Here is a 17,294-nt window from a genome sequence, read left to right on the forward strand (position 1 = left end):
CGGAATCACAGAATCACAGCATATCTGGAGTTAGAAGGATCCACAAGGATGATCAAAGTCCAACTCCTGTCCTGCTCCTGACATTTCAAGAATCCTGAAAGGGTTTTTTACACATTTCTTGAACTCTGTCAGGCTTGGACCACTTCCCTAGGGAGCTTGTTCCAGTGTCCAACCACCCTCTGGGTGAAGAACCATTTTCCAATATCCAACCTAGACCTTCTCAGACACCTTCAGATGCTGTCACTGGGCATCACAGAGAAGAGATCAGTGCCTGCCCCTCCCCTTCCCCTCATGAGGAGCCTGTAGACAGCCTTGTGGTCTCCTCCAGGCTGAACAGACCAAATGCCCTCAGCCCCTCCTCGTGTGGCTTCCCCTCAAGGACTTTCACCATCTTCGTTGCCCTCCTTTGGACACTCCTAATAGTTTAATGTCTTGTTTACATTGTGGCACCCAAACTGCCCCCAGCACTGGAGGTGAGGCTGCCCCAGCTCAGAGCAGAGCAGGACAATCCCCTCCCTTGCCTGGCTGTGATGCTGTGCCTGCTGCACCCCAGGACAGGCTGGCCCTCCTGGCTGCCAGGGCACTGCTGGCTCATGTTCACCTTGCCATCGAGCAGGACCCATTCCCTGCATAGACTCTGACAACTTGTCTTTGTTAAACTTCATGAGGTTGGTGCGAAGTATGTTTGGTATATTCAGATAATTTTGTATTTGAGAAGCAGCTAAACAAGGATGAAAACCAAGTTTGATGATGAGAAAAAACATTCAATTGATTTTCTTTTAGTTAATAAAAAAAATTTACATGTACAGTGATGTGTAGGGACAGCAAAAGAAGGTAACTTGTAATTGAGAGAGCAGAGAGCGTTTAGTTAGAAACAAAAACTATTCAGTCAAGGCAGGAAAGATGTAACAAAGTTTAAAAAAATATAACAAGTAGTAGGTGCACAGTAGTTTATAGAAAGAACTATTATATAAGTGTTTATCTTTGAAAGAAAAATCTGCTGTTTCTAGGGACTTGATCACTAATATTATTGGTTAGCAAGCATATTAATAATTATACTACTGGCTATCCAGGCTCATGCTATTCTAACCTGATGGTGAAAATATTATAAAAGCTATGTAAACTTTTAGTGAACTGGTTATACCACAACTGGGGACTGTGTTTCTTTCATGCACTTGCAGTGCAGGTTAGTTAGAACAGGCTTGATCCCATGGACTGGGCGGGGATCCTGTGAATTACTCTCAGCAGGAGTTTTCACCTGTGAAGCACCTTCGCGGTGGAAATGAAGGGGGAGGCACACATTAGAGAAGAGTGCAGACAGAAGTCCAGTTCCCCCTGTCCTGGGCTTTGGAAGCACCAAGGTGTGAAGGCAGTTTAGGTACTGAAGTGGACTTCTCACAGAATAACCTGCAAAAACCAGCCAAAGGAGGGGCTGGAGGTGGGAAGCTTCCAGTTTGGCACCCAGGCTGCATTCCAGGGTCAGCCAGCTAAAAGTTACAGGTGCACTTTAAAAGGAAGAAGCTCTTCCTCGATTTCATCAAATAATAGATGCTGCATTGCCAGTGATACTGATTGTTGCTGACTGCTGATTGCAATGTCACTAATCTTACAGCGTTGGTGATGCTGTAGAATCACCAGATGTTGCCAGCTCTCATGTGTCATCATGAGTTTCCTGATGGTTGATCTATTTTCTTAAGACCCTAACTTCTGGACTTAGATGACTAAAATAAAAACACCACCTTTTTACTAATAAAATTAAATTTCTGTCTCTCAGCTGGTAGAGAAAATAATAGAAAAAAGATCCAAGGTTCATAAAGTCAAAAGTAAAAATGAAGCATTGAAAGTGTTCTGTTTTCTAAATTCAAGACTTGTAAATACTTTTCATTATATTTTACTGGTTAAGTCATGATACTGATGTTTAATAACCCTTGAGAATCCAGTTCTGATCCTGTGACAATATTTCATCAGTATAAAATAGCTGAATTGTCAAAAAAATGCAAAAAATATTTAAATATTTAGTAAATAATCCAGTTACATACTGGCTAAAGAGCAGGATTAAGTATGCATTTCTCAGAGGGGTGATGACATACTTTGCATTCCAAAAATAACAGAGGAGGTGGTAAACAGAATCTTTTGACAGATTTTAAAATTTGTAGGTATTGCTCTTCTATATCTGATTCTTTTAGGACAGACAAGAAAAATAATTACATTTTATTAAGTTTTGAGATAGCAAAACTATGAAGATAAGAGGGTAAAAAATGAATTCTCAGCCAATATTAAAACCAGGTAGATCAGATGACCTGATGGTAATAGTTCATCAGCTTGGCTCTGCTCTCTGAGAAATGAGAGCAGATTAGACAGAGGATTTCAACTAATAAAACATCAAAGAAGCTTAATAGTAGAAGCAATAATAATAATATTAATAATAATTGTAAATCAACATGCGATTAGGGAAAATAATTGTGTCAAATATATTTCCAAAGCAAGATTGCAAGTTTTACTGCTAAAAATAAAAGTATTTTGTTGCTTATGTAAGCAACTTACTTGCTAGAAAATAACTTTGATTAAAAAGGTTCAATCAATCCATTTCACATTGATGTAAGCACAGCACACTAGTCTTAAAATAACTAAAAGAGAAACCATCCTTAAGCAATCCTTTTCCTGAGAGGTTCTGCAGGGATTGGGTGTTGTCTTGTACTGTTTAATGTTGTGTTGTTTTGTTTTAAACCATGGCCTGGATAAAATCCTGAGTGATGAAGTTTGCAGCTGACACAGAGGTTGTAACCGTGGTCAGATACAGTAAGAACAACTGCCTGGCACTGAATAAATTGTGACTTACATCCACTGTCAATCTCATAATACAAGACCTCAGGATGATGTTTGGTACCCTTGGTACCTGAAGGACCATGAAACACGTGTTAAAAATATTCTAGGTCTGTTTACAGTCCGTCTAAGTCCCAGCAAGGCTCCTGCCACCTTCATGGTCTGTGTGTGCACATGTCAAAAAGCTGGCAGGCATTTCTGGACTAACTAAGGTGTTGTGTGTGAATCACTGTCATCCTGATTGCACTGGGAGACACCATGCAGGTCAGACTAGGAGCATCAGTGGCAGGAAGCCAGGTAACACTGACAAGTCCTGGAGCAACAGCAGAGATTAGCCAGTGACAGAGGACTGTGGCATGTAGCTCTGTGACAAAAGGAGTGAGAGCCTTGGAACCACAAACAGGAAGGATTTTGGAAATGCTGCCTGAGCTCTTTATATGGCCCTTAATGTGAGGGACTTAATCACAGTCAGACAGGGCTGGATCATCAGCACTTAGGTCTAGGAAGTTATTTGTTCTTCAATTGCCTAACGTTTGAGGCAGTTAAATTGATTTGGCACCTCTCTGTTGGACTGCAGGGATCCCTCCAGAACCTGCAGTTCTGCTCCTATTCTGACCACATATCTCTGCTGCTTGTCCCTGCCTTGGGCAGATCAGGCTCCCAAATCTAGGCAGAGTATTGCAGTTCCTGGAGCCCCCTCAACACCCAGTGAGACCACCTCCACCACACGCTGTCATACACCACCCACAGCTCTTCTCACCTCAGTCTACTTGTTCTACATTAAACTGCACTGAATGAAATCTCTCCAGGAGCAGAACTTGTTCCTGCCCTTCCTCTCCATGCCAGCCAACTGCCCTACTCACTTGTGTGATGTGCTTGTGCCATGTTCCTCGGCCCTGCTAGGAAAAGCTCCAAGCAGCCCCTTGCCCCATGACCCTCCTGGGTTTCCTGCACAGACATCCACAACCAAAGCAGATCATGGAGATTTGGATTCTCAGCCAGAAGCAAGCACACAGCTTCTGTGTTTGGACCTAGGCTGTAGCAGGGAAAAATGCATTTGGCAGCAGAGGGCTCTTCCTCTTCTCAGAGTAAGGCATCATGAAATTAAAAGGCTGCAGGATGAGACTTGGGAGATTCAGATTCAGGCAAAAAAATTAACAATGCAAAAAAATAGCAATTAAAAAGTGGAAGAACATGCTAAGGTTTGTAGCTGGTTCTTCTGCACTAAATATTTTACAGCAAAATGTCTCTTTCTCAAAGGGACATTCCAGTTCAAATGGGAGTGAATTAGGTCAGAAAAGTTCTCTGACCTGAAGTAGGTAGAAGGTTGTGGAATCCACATATTCCCTCTGGTCTTGTGATTAATTCCCTTTGGTACAGCTATTCCTGACATGGGATTGCTGGGACCTGTGCTTGCCCTCAGGAACTTACAAACTAATTACATTTGTTGTGTCAACCCATTAGATACTCATAGGCTGCATGCAGACTCATTAGTTAAACTGGATTATGCATTTGCTCTTTGAACGTTATCAAAATATTCAGATCTAGCATGTTTCATGGTCTGCCACCATTGCTTCTTCTTTGTACACAGATTTCTGTGGTTTCTCCTTGCTTACCAACCACAGACTTTTCATGCACAAATGTCGGTTTCGGTTATTCCGTAGGTTGAAACTATGGTGGCTGATGTCATCCTTTTAAATTTATCTTACTTTTGATGAAACCCTTTATTGTTAGATTAAAAAACAATAAATATTTGTTTCAGATCTCATGTATTAACTTTGTTTTCAAAAGCCTGGCAGCCCAGATTCCTGCAGAGATGTATACTAGCTCAAACATCAAGCCTGTAAGCCCCTGGCAGGTACCTGCAGTGCCTGCTGAGGAGCCTGGTCTGCAGTCTCTCCCTGTGAGCAGGGCATTCATGGAAGGTGGGATGTGGTAGGAAAGCATAGAAATAATGCAAATGCATAGAGCATCTGGATTTACTGCAACTCATCTCTTTGGCTTTGAGCTGGGCCCAGACAACCCTGTATTTTCCTAGAGCACAGGTAGGCAGTCAGACTCTTGATGTGAAATCCTCAGGTCTCTCTACCTCCTTTGGAGCCTGAAGAAGTCTGCCCCATTTCTTGCTTTTTGCCTTTAAGAATAAACAATCAACAAGAAACTGGTCTTGGAAGAGTTTTGAGATGCCACTACTATCTTCCAGCTGCAGTGATGTTCCTTTGGGCTCTAAAGGTGTTAATATCCATCAGGTGTCATGCTCCTGTCTTCATCCCAAGCCATTTTTCCCTATAACTGTAGGAATACCAAGAGCTACTTCAGAGCCATGCTCTTCAGTCACATTTACCCACCAGTTTGCATGTGCTGATATGTAATATGTGAATAATTATTTTTTGTGACTACTATTCAGCACCTACTTTTGCTTGAAGGAAGGCAGAAGACAGCAGGGTAGGAAGGTTTTTAGTTAATGAGACTGTTTTTTTTTTTTTTTTTTGCTGACAAGATCACTGAGTATCTTAAGAAAAGGGAATCTGATCTCCTTCCAAGGAACTAAACAGGAATTTGCCTTCCAGAATATTTGAGAAGCATATGTATTCCAGGAAAAAAGCCCAACCCAGCATTTATTGTCACACTGCCTAGGGATTTCAACATCTGTGAGGAAACATGGGTGATCACACAGCGTCCACATTCTTTATGATGATTTGATTATTTTAGCTCCAAGCCAGTGGAGCAGTACCTGAAGACACTCTCCTGCTAGACCCACCTCATGTGAACTCAACCTCACAGCAAGCCCTCTATTGTGCTTCAGATATTCCTAAAGCTTTCTCTAGCCTAGAAAAATAAGTTAATCATGAAACAGGTATGCAAGAGCCATGTTCCAGCTGAGTGGGATTTTCACATGCAGATGTTGCTGAGTCTAACATTGGTGGAGGCTTAGAAGCAGTGAGTGCTCCAGATGTCTTGGCTCTGAGAGATATTTTGGCAGCCTCTGAACAAGGGTTGGAGATGAGTCCAGCTGAGAAAGAGTTGCTGCTGCTGGTGAAAGCCCCAGGGGATGATGTGCAGCCTCCCTGTGCTTCAGTGCATGGCAGCTGAGCACCCTGCTGCCAGCTGCAGTTCCTGGGCAAAGGGGCAGAAGAAAGGGCCAGGTACCCACTAGGGAGAAGAGGAAACTTTTCACTCACTTAATTTCATAGCTGTCGAAACCAGTCTTAAACTGGGGCTAGAAAACAAGTGAGAAGAAAAGCACTGCTTACATAATCCTTTGGCAGTGAAATGAATCTGGGTTCTTGTGGGAAAAGAGGAATGCAGTCTTTAAGGAATAAACAGCATTGCTGTAGTTGGTAGTAGCTGGGTAGTCCTGCTTTCCTGAAGAGTAGGACAGACATTTACCATGGGTTTATGTGCCTTGTCTTTTGTGCCCAAGGTCTCTCCCCTGAACAAAGCTCTGCAAAATGGAACATTCCTGCTGTTTTCTTTAAAATAATCTGTAATTCCTGAGCCATAATGCAAAGGGAGGCGCCCATCTGCTTGGTTTTGTGGTTTGTTTGGTTTTTTTTCTCATTTCTACAAATGTAGTTGTTTGTGTTAACTAGCAAATCTAATCATCCAGCTCACAGGAGAGTTACACAACCCTCCTGAGATTTCAGTCTAACAGCAAATCTTGCTTAATACCCCCACATTCACTTCAGATTTGCAGCTTCTTTGGCATTACAGCTGTGCTCTTATAAAACAGATTAAACAGCAAAAGGAATGCTGAATGGAAAAGCTGGGTTATTTCCACCTTGCAGAACTTACTGAAGTTATCCTGGCTGTGTTAAAACATGAGCCAAAACTCCCACTAATGCTCCCAGGGAGCATTAGTCTGAGTGATTCACATAAACACTGAAAGAAGTCAGTCTTGGTTGAGCTTCCTAGTCAAGGTAGGTAATAGTACACAAGCAGCAGAGCCCCTCTCCCCTCTCCTTTAGAGAGCACTGTTGATAGAAACCTCCTGCTTATTCTCACTGAGAAGCAGCAAGATGAGTACTGGGTAATAACAGAAAACTTGGGGTTTGGGTAACTTTCACACAAGGAATTGCAAGTACATCTTCTGTGAAACTGCCTAGTGCTGTGAAACATTCTTCCTCTGTGCCCTTGATGTGGGTCATCTGGAGAGGAAAATCTCATCAACCTCTTGAAATGCAGCCAGGTTTATGATCACTTTCTTTTGCAGTTGGCTTTTAAGGGAGATAATCTTTCCAGAAGGAGGTCTGAAGAGAGGCAAGTTACAGGTACGTGCATTTCATGTGTCTTGGTGTAGATGGAGTTGCTTTCTTTCTCTCTGCTCTGCACTGTCTGGTTTCCAGGAGCTTTTTGCCATCACCCATGGGCTGACCTCAGCAGCAGTGCTGCAGTGTGAACAGCACCACTGGTCCTGGCCTTGCAGGGGTCCCCTGCTGCAATATTGAACTCTTCTCTCTGTGAGCTGAAAAACTGCCACAGACTGGGGCACCTACCTGCACATCATCTTTTATGGGCAACTTCTGTGGAGTTCTTCTTCCCTTGGCTTGCTTTGAGCCCTGCCTGCCCATCTTGGCAGAGGGCTCCTCTGTTGTAGGGCTTTGGTGGTTTGGAAGCAGCTCTAGCATCAGCTGCTGTGGGGATGCTGATAGAGCCATAGCTGGAACAAAGCACATCACTCAGAGCACAGAGCTGGGGGAGCCAAGTTTCTGCAGCACTTCCAGATGTGAAGCAGGGAAGTTTGGTTTAGCCTATTTTTCATATTTTTTCTTTCTGATTTTGTTGTTTGTTTTTTTTAAAGCACCATGCAAGCACACTGCGAACAATTTGTACTGTTCACGTTCAGCTGCATGTTCCCAGTGGCAATCACTTAACATATTTTCTAGCTAAGACTCTCCAATCAAAACCACATCTGTATGTTGGGGCAGATTGCCAGTAGACATCTTTTCCCCTGAAATCCAAGGAAAAACTATCTCATGTCCACTCTGTCACATGTGTGACTTGGCCTCCAAGGTAATCCCATCCTCACGAACCATTCTGAGGAGAGGCAATGTCAAGAGTCACTTAACCAAGAGGCAAATTCCTCTTAATTCCACTTTGAGAGATTTGAACTGAATAAACCCTGTGGGACTTTGACAAAAAATCTTCAAGGAGACATGATTCCTGAACAATTTCCTATCTGTGTGGATAATACCTGTGAGGAGGTACAGAGGCTGCTGGAAAGTCACACAGAGCATTTATTTCTGTGGGAAATCAGGAGCAGACCTAAGCCTTTATCCCTGTCAACATACTGCACTGGTGCTTCAGCTTCTCCTTAATATACATCTTATCCTGATTCTGTCTTGCCTGTAGTTTCAAGCAACCTCCTTCACAAATTCTGCAGCATCTCCTGGGGAATTAAACCTAAGTGTGAGGGAAGATTAAGTTGTGAGAAAAACTAAAAAAGCTTCCATTACAGCCTGTCAATGTCTCTTTTCAGGTGATAAGAAATGAGTATGATGATGCACTGGTTGCTACTGCTCCTTCTCCTGGTCAGCTTTGGCTCACCTGCACCCAGGTTTTCGGTGTGTATCTTTTAGCTATGTCTGTACACTCTCAATGGTTCACCATTCCTAGTTATGAAGAGATGGATACTCCTCCACAAGACGGATGGAGACCTGCAAGAGCAGAGCAAAAAGGCATCTGCCTGCAGCTAAAGGAATGTTGTCCTGATAATACAGGATTTTCATAGCATTAAGGGCTGTGCAGCTGTCTGGGAGACTGAACTGACATTACTAAGAATTCAAAACAACAACAAAAATATCTTCTCTAAAAAATGTAATTTTATAGCCAAAATATGAGCTCTTTTTCAGTTTTACACAAAGCAATTCTGGAACCTTGCTGGTTTTGCCCATCTGCAGTGCAAGAGCCAAGTTTTCCCTCTCTTATCAACCTGAGCACTTACATAGTTTGCAAACCTTGCTCTTGAGCTCATCAAAATAAGGAGGGTCAAGACAAATTATTTTTATCCAAAGTAAATTTTTGTGCATCTGATCATATTCTTGCATGCTCTGATCTATGCCAAGGCTGTTGCAGAAACCCCTTTTCCACTGGATTCAATTCAACAGCTCATGCTGTGCAGGATTTGGACATCTTAGGAAGAGATCACCATGAAATCATGTTGATCCACATGGGCAGTGTGACATTAGGGTAAAGAGGAGGCAGATACTCCTTTCTCTGTCTCTCCTTACCACTAACTGAAATGTGGGGGGTTTTGTTTCATTTTCTCCACAGGACAAAGATATCTGCCTCCTGGACAACAATAAATTAAGACAAAGGTTAAAACATCTTCAAGACTTGCTTTACTTATATGAATTGCAGCTGAAGGACATACTGGGGAACACTTACCACAGAACCAAAAGTGAACTGTTCTCGGGCAACAGGAGTGTGCAGCATGAGACGCTTTTACCCACAACCAGTGGAAATTTGATAGTGTATGACCAAGGTAGAGTTTGCAGTAGTGTGCCACAATTATTATTTTTCCCTGCAGTGTCCCATGGGTCATATTTTATTTCTGCTAAAATTTTTATATTTTTTTAAATTGGATGGTGATATAAAATATAGATACATAGGAAGGAGAAGAGCTGACTGGTTGCCCTGAAGAGCTGACTATGAGATATCCCTTGGGGCTAGAGTCACTTACCCCAGCTGTAGGCAGCTATTACCCAGGTACAAAATGGACATCTTCAGCTGGGCTTCTTACCTGCAGAGATGTACAGTCACCTCTCATGTTTTCCATCAGATTTACTTTAGGTGTCTGCTTTAGGAAGAGACGGGTCCTGTTCTTGAAGAGCCCATATTCCCTGAGTGGAATAGAGGAGCCCAGAGTGCCTGGCTCAGATGCAAGTACTGAGACCTGTTTGAATGAGCCAAGCCTCCCTGTTCCTCAGCTCCCCCATCTCTTCTGGGGGACAGGAACAGGCATACATATTTTGTTCCTTGGTGTTACTTTGAGAACATGGTCATGAAATACATCATTTCCTGTGGCCAAGATTTTTGCCTTTGGGCATTACACTGAAATGTGAAGCACCTAGATCATGAAAGGCTGTCTCTTGATACAGCCCTGGTAGAGCTGGACACAGGAGCTTAGCCTATTATTTTAGGAATATTTTTCCTTGATCTTATCAGAAGTACAGCTGAGGTTACCTTACCTTCCACATGGAAATTAGCTTCTCTGCAAATGATCTTGCTGACAGATAGTTTCGATCCCAGGCTTTCATGATATACCCCAGGCTAAGCTGCAGCTGTCCGGCATCTCACCAAGGATTTGGGAATTATTCCCTCAGAGCCTTAAAACTCCTTGTCAGGCTGGCAGTTTGCAAACTGGTGTGGCTACTACATTGCTGCACCATTTCTCTTGACTTTACAGGGCTTGCAGAGCCACACACAGACTGACCAAGTGTCCTTGTCCCATAGAGCCTCTCAGTGACATCTTCTCTTGGTGGCACACAGCCTTGGCTTTTCCCCCAGCCCATTTAACAAACCAATACTGTTCTGCCCAGATTGCTCTGCAGTGTATAACAGGAAGAGCACCACAAGTGGCTACTACCGGATCAGGCCCCGAGCAGACCGAGAGCCTTTCCTGGCATTCTGTGACATGTCTGGTGGCGGGGGCTGGACTGTGATTCAGCGGCGGAGTAACGGCAAGGAGAATTTTGACAGGTGGGTGCCTTCTTGCATCAACAGGGCTTGCAGTCAGGCCACCAGCTCCTACCCCTGTCCTGCTGCCAGGCAAAACCCCACCCTTGAGAAGCAGCATATGCAAGGCTATGTATTAGCGATGATGATTTAGGATTAGGACAATCTAGTGGTACCTATTGGCAGCAGGGGACCATTTTCAAAATGGATCCATAACTTCTTTTCCATGGGTTCTCTGCATTTGAATGTATATTTTATCATTATTGAAGACTGCCAAAGGCTCCAAATTGACAGGTATCTGCTACCAGTGCACAGACTGAGACCTGTTGAACAGATTTGTTCTCATATCAGGAATTATGTTCAGCATGTTGTAACATTTATTATCGTATTCATTTATTATCCTATATTATTCTAAAATATGCCAAACCAGATTGTCCTTTTCCTATGCAAAACCCTAGAGAGGTGGCTTTCATACTAAAATTTACAGGAGGAGAGATGCTCTGGTAGCATAGTTAAGAAGAAATGTCCCCATGAAGTTTAATTCACTATCACAGCACACACAATTTCAGGACATATCTAATGCCTCCTAAAGTTTATGCAGTGCATTGCAAAGCTACCTCAACTGACTCCAAGCCAGCTTGTCCAGAGAGTGGCAGCTATCTAGCCATGGTAGTTCAGGTGAAATAAAAACGTCCTGAAGAGGAGCATTGACCAGTATGTAGGTCAGGCAGAATGAATATCCACAATAACAACATGAGAGAGGGAATAAACACAGGGTTATTAAAACTGAAAGTGATGACACACAAGGAACTATATGAGAATATCAAAGGTCATAGATCATATGAATTGTGACTTGCTGAAGAACAATATCAGATGTTTTGCTGAAGACCAATGTGACAGCTGCTGCTTTCCCTTTCCATTTAACTGGAAATGTCAGTCTATGAGCACTGCATCTGGCAGTTTGAAGGTTTGATCCCCATATAGGTGTGTGCACGGGTTTAGCGGTGGAAAAAGTAAACTGTGAGTTGTATTTACTTCTAAGATAGAGTGATGAGTCTCATCTCAGTTTGTGATGAGTTGGATACTTTTAGAAAACAGTATCTAGAGATACATGTGGAGTTTTACTTGTTACCATACTTAAGTGTCACAAACTGTCTAATCCCTTCTCATGATGAAATTGATATTTATATCTCTCTACAGAAAATGGGATGATTACAAACTGGGATTTGGGAAATTCCAGGGCAAGAATGATGAATACTGGCTGGGCAACGATCACATCCATGACCTGCTTGCTAGAGGTCCAAGTATTTTTTCTCCGTAGATTTCTTTCTAATTTGCATGAGGTCATTCATCTGACATGATGCAACTTTATGTTTAGGAGAGAACTCATTAAAGATTGACCTGATGGACTGGCATGGGGAAAGACGTTCTGCAATCTATGAAAATTTCCAGCTTGCAAATGAGCAGGTAAGAAATGGGGAGAGCAGTGATTTCCTTGCTTTGGTCTGTGAGGGTGGGGCAGCTGCATAAGCAGCATCAGACCGGTATCAGAGCTGTATCTACAGCTCTGGAAAACGTACCTGCTCTGGTTTCCTGGGCTTTGGAGTTTGTCTGACTGACAAACAGCCCTGGCATCAGGGACATAAACCTGGGATTTTTTCCTTACAACTGAGTGCCCAGATCAGTGGGTGACAGGATCATGTGTTTGTGCCCTCTTGCTAACTCTGCTGCTGAACAGGGGTTCAGGGGTTCCCTCATGTATTTGCCTCTGGCCTCATGATTAAGAGTCTTCTGTGAGTGAGAAGACCCTTAGGGTTTGAACCTCTGCAACTACATGGAACCCTGTTCTGCTTCCTAAGAGAGTGTTTCTGACTATCACAAAGAAGGCAAGTGCCAGAGCAAATGCTTTCCACTTTGTTTTAAAATAAAACAGGGAATTCTAATCAAAGCTTTGAAAGAGCAGTTGTAAGTTCCTATCTTGAAGAGAGGTACCTGTAGCACTACACCTACTGCTACAGACACAGAAAGCCCAGAGACAGACATCCTGTATTTTCAGGTTGTGCTTTCTAGCTGTAGTCAGTGTCAAGCTCCATACAGGTGCTGTTCTTCACACACTTGCCTTCCTGAACACCACATGTAAGTAGCCCAAATAATCAAGGATACTGCATGGACCAGTTCTAGTTCCAGCTCCATCACTGCTCCAGAAATGTTCACATTATGCTCAGTTTGCAATTAGAGGCTTCTTATGAAAAATTTGAAAAGCTTCATTTTAATACCTTACTGCCATTTTTCATAAAGAAATGAGGACAATGATGACAGGAGAAAGCCCACAACACAAAAATGATCATCCACTTAATATCAAATATCTCTTAGACCTATTGGCTGTGCATAATGGAACTATTATTCTAAGTATTCCTACCAGGACCAGACCATAGAAATCAGATGGCTTCTAGTCCTTGGAAGGGCAAAATACCTAAGCATTTATTCTAGCTGAAGAACTGATCTGTTTATGAAGGCAATTACTTGACACTTGGCAGTTTTCTGCTAAGTTGTTCTTGATCAGCTAGAAAGAGCTTTCCATCTTGCTGTAAAGTGTATTAAATGGTTGTTGAATTACAATAAACCTGAAGCCCTTTGTAGAAGCAGCAGTAATTACCCCTCCTTCCTGGAAGTTTAAATCCTGCATTGATCTACACTCATTATCATTATCATTAAATCATGGAGACAAAAGTCACCCTTGACATCAACAGTCCTGCCTTTGACAATGGATGAAATGTCCAGAGCTAACTTGACCTCCAAAATGGGAGGAAAGGCAGAAAGAATGGATATAAAAGAAATGTTTCACATATTCTTGCAGGACAATTACAGGTTATGGTTTGGCACCTATTCTGGCAATGCTGGCGACGCTCTGTCTGGTGGGAGCAATTTTGAAGATCAGTGGTCAGCCTCTCACAGAGGGATGCAGTTCACCACATCTGATAAGGATCATGATCGATTCCTGGCAGGCAACTGTGCATCAGAGAACAAGGGTGGCTGGTGGTTTAACAGGTATGGAAAACAGCTGATTCCTCTTGGAATAGGGTGTGGGTGGCTTTACAGCTGAGAGGACTTGCCTGCCTTACAACAGCTGGAGGTTGCTGTGTCCACTTGCCACCTCACACAGCCAAATCTAAGACGGTCACACCTTCAGATCCTCAAAGGAAAACAATTTACTTCTTTTATTATAGCAAAGCAGGTAAGTTGAATTCACTTTAAGAAAATGGGTCAGAACAAATGCACAGGGGACAATGACCTGGAAGGAAAAGAGCCCAGTTAAAATTCCTGAAAGTACTTTGTACTCCAGTGAACAAAACAACTGTAGCCATGGTAAGGTGAAGTGTGTACAAAGGACATTTCCCTAGAGTGGAGCATGTCTAAGGGCAGAGCTACCCCCATAACAGTTATGATGGTATATTTGCTGTTTGGGCATATGCCACACATGAATGGATAGGGACTCATATGTAACAGCCCTGGAAACAGGGATATAACACTCTCAGGTTTTCTCTGCTTTAGTGCAGGTTGAGCCTCTTACACCAGATTCTCATCAGATGCCAAATGAAATTGGTGGAGCTACAAGAATGTACATCCATAGTAGGATTTAGCTTGATAAAAAGACATCTGCATTTTTAGGTGTCAATATGGAGCTGCCAACACTTGAGCTAGAGCAGATCAAATGGCACTACACCCCTTTTTTCAGGCCATTTATTCCTAATGTCCATAGTTAATACACCTGAAGGAGTCAACAGGTTGAATTATCCACCAGTGTAGGTGTCTGCTTTAGGACAACCCACGTATTCACCTGTGTTTCACTACATGCATTAACCATTTAGTCCATCCCACCCTGGTATATCTAAATATGTTGTGTGAGAACGGTACTTCACTGCAATGATGCAGTATCTTCTCATGCTAAACATAATTCCCTTTTTGTCTTTCCTGCATTGTTTCAAGGTGCCATGCTGTGAACCTCAATGGGCAATACTACAAAGGAGGGAGGTACAGTGGACCCCATGATGATGGCTTGGTTTGGTCTACATGGCATGGGATGTGGTACTCACTGAAATACTCAGCCATGAAAATCAGGGCTCCGTTCTTCATCGACAGCGAGAGTGGAGATGGTGAGAACAGTCGGGGCAGCTGAAACCTGCTGCTTTGGAAAGAGAAAAAGAATGGTGTAAGTTGATAGCCAGGGCTCTGCTGCTGCCTATTGCCAAACCTGCACTTGATAGCTGGAGTTGCACCTGCTTCTGCTACCTGAAGCTAACAGAACAAGTTGTTTGAGCACAGCCAGACAACAATTTAATAAAAAACATATGGATCTCAGTCACAGGATAACCAGAGATTTCTTTTTCAGCAGTTTTCAAGACTTTGTTGGAGAATGTTTATTGGAAGTTCTCTGGACTTGGAACTTCTCACACTTTGAAGGATCAAGCATGTCCTTTAATCACTCTATACTTTTCAAAATCTTTCTCATCTTTATTTTAACCATCAGTGTTCCAGTTATGAGAACCTCAGAACAGAAAGAACAAGGGGATGGAGAGCTGGACTTTATCTGGTGTGCCTTGGTTAGTACTTTGTTCTGCATCAGGAGAATATTTTAAAGCAACTTTCCCTATGGTTCTAATAGCCACACTTCAGTTGCAGAGTGCTCCTGGAGTGTGTGAAACCAAATCTGTGGATGGACATGCTCCAACTGCTAATGTGCATCCAGACTAAGGCTGCTTCAAAGTAAACACCCACAATGGACAGAGTGGGTTCCATTCTAACAGCTTCCCACTGCACATCCACTGCTAGAGTATACCACAAGACATAAAAGCAGACAAAGACAATCCTGCCAACCAGATTTAAGCCCCAGATTAAAATTAGCACACTTTACTAAAACTAAGGTGAGCACAGATATTCCTAGGAGTTCCTAAAATACTGTCAAGATTCATTTGTACATTCTCCTGTAATGTACCAGATGATTTTACATTAGTGATGGGGAATCAGGAAGTGGTTGAACTACAAGGCACACTGTTTTCATTGTCTCACTGGGATGAAATGAAAGAGCAACACAAATGACTGAAGAATGGAATACTAAAAATTTATTTTCTACAGCTGTTAACAACAACAGTTAAAAATGAAGAGCAGTATCAGTTTGATGCAAATCATTTAAATACCATGAGGTAGAATAAACCTGTTTCCTTCTTCTTCTGATTTATAATAATTTTAAACTGATATTTCTTTTCCATTTACTTGCTTTTATATCCATACATATTGTAATTCGTATGCATATCGATAAAGAGTGAAGTAAAACCATCTGAATGGGACTTAATACTTTTTCTCTGGTTTTCAATAATAGGAATGTGAACAGAAATCTGGATCAAAATCTTGGAAAGCTCATAATATGAGAAAGGTATTCTTTCAGTGTTGGCTCTGGTGCTTTTTTACCTGTTGTCTTGGGTGGTTGAAAGGTCTGCAAAGTAAGTTTAATTTTCATGGCTCAAGCTTTCCGGAGACAATGCAGAGGGATGAGTTGAAGGTTCAGTTTAAAACTTGACTGCAAACATGAACATCCCAGTGTAATGGACAGCACTCCAGGGAGCTGTGCTCCTAAAGCCTGTGCCCTTGGCCAGACTGCCCCTCTGCCCTCTTCTCAAGCATGCTCATGTGGAATGAAATTTGCACCTGTTTGAAATGAGATTGCCCTTGTGAAGGAAGGGCTGCAAAAAGGCAACACTTACTCCTTCCCTTCTGATCACTGCTTCTGTATTTTGATATGGTAAAATCTTAGTACAAAGTTTTAACTGCGTGTTGGGACATAAGGAATGACTTTGAATACATTGTAACTGTTTGAATGCTGATGCAGTGCTGAAGGCAGAAAGGACAATTTTTGTCTATATGGAAGACACAGACAAATGTGAGTGAAATAAGTTCATGCCTTCTGGCAGGTGATGCTCAATCCTATTCTTCAGTAGAGAGCTAAGGAAGTAGGGTAAAGACCATGGAAACTACAGCACTTAGAGGACAGCATTTGTGGTCTGGCAGTTCATTAAGCAGCTGGTAATCCATCTGATAATGGCATATCAAACTAGAAATGAAGTCAGCAGGGCTTAATCAGACAACCAGCACTCAGTGCAGTTCCCCAGCAAGAGAGCAATGAGCGATGTAAAGTCCAGACTATGGAGGCTGTTTCCCTGTGTGTCAGTATGGAGGGGCAGGCATTACAGCTGGTCTGCCTTCAGCCAGCATCAATGTTATGGAGCTTTTTCTTGTGAGAGAGAAAGGGGAGAGCAAAGTATGGGAGGGAAGGGGTCTGCCCTGCTGTCTTCAATGTAAAATGTACCTAAGAACATCTAATGCATAAGACAGCCCAACACTGGGACAATTTTGCAGAAAGCAGCATCTAATTTAGAGCAATGTTTCCCCTTCTCTGCCCTCCTGTGGCAAAGGATCCCCCCTCTGAGATGCAAGGGTCACAGGGCTTTGTGCAGGAGTCTGCAAATCTCACAGCAAACCCCAGGAAGCATTTCAGAACCTTTAATCTTAATAAACAGGGTAGCATGCCACTAGCTGAGTACTTACTGGATCTGAGAGCTACCGCCAAGCTCAAATCACTCCCGCTGAAGGTTAGGGGAATGCTTGCTGAATGTTGCGGCGCTACACATTTGATCTCCCAGGCTCTCTCTCCCATGCTGAGAATTCCAACAAAGCTAAAAAAGATACTGTTGCCTTGCAGCTCCAAAGATGATGGATCACTACTTCAGGGCAAAGGTGCT

General features: G+C 42.7%; 1 protein-coding gene across 2 annotated transcripts; it reads left to right on the forward strand.

Annotated features, from left to right (window-relative positions):
• Positions 1–6,595: 6,595 nt before the first annotated feature.
• On the forward strand, positions 6,596–16,675 carry LOC130258475 (fibrinogen-like protein 1). Of its 2 annotated transcripts, none has more exons than XM_056501878.1 (9): positions 6,596–6,743; positions 7,037–7,094; positions 8,303–8,387; positions 9,097–9,307; positions 10,365–10,524; positions 11,701–11,798; positions 11,879–11,967; positions 13,358–13,548; positions 14,488–16,675. In XM_056501878.1, the coding sequence occupies exons 3-9, from the start codon at positions 8,313–8,315 to the stop codon at positions 14,675–14,677; spliced, it is 1,014 nt and encodes a 337-aa protein (XP_056357853.1). In that variant the 5' UTR covers positions 6,596–6,743; positions 7,037–7,094; positions 8,303–8,312; the 3' UTR covers positions 14,678–16,675. The 2 variants fall into 2 exon arrangements, with proteins under 2 accessions (XP_056357853.1, XP_056357846.1); XM_056501871.1 differs by lacking the exon at positions 6,596–6,743 and adding an exon at positions 6,809–6,853 and having other exon boundaries at positions 14,488–16,665.
• The last annotated feature ends 619 nt before the right edge of the window (positions 16,676–17,294 follow it).

The sequence above is a fragment of the Oenanthe melanoleuca genome, chromosome 1 (genome assembly GCF_029582105.1).
Source record: "Oenanthe melanoleuca isolate GR-GAL-2019-014 chromosome 1, OMel1.0, whole genome shotgun sequence".
Taxonomy (NCBI): Eukaryota; Metazoa; Chordata; class Aves; order Passeriformes; family Muscicapidae; genus Oenanthe; species Oenanthe melanoleuca.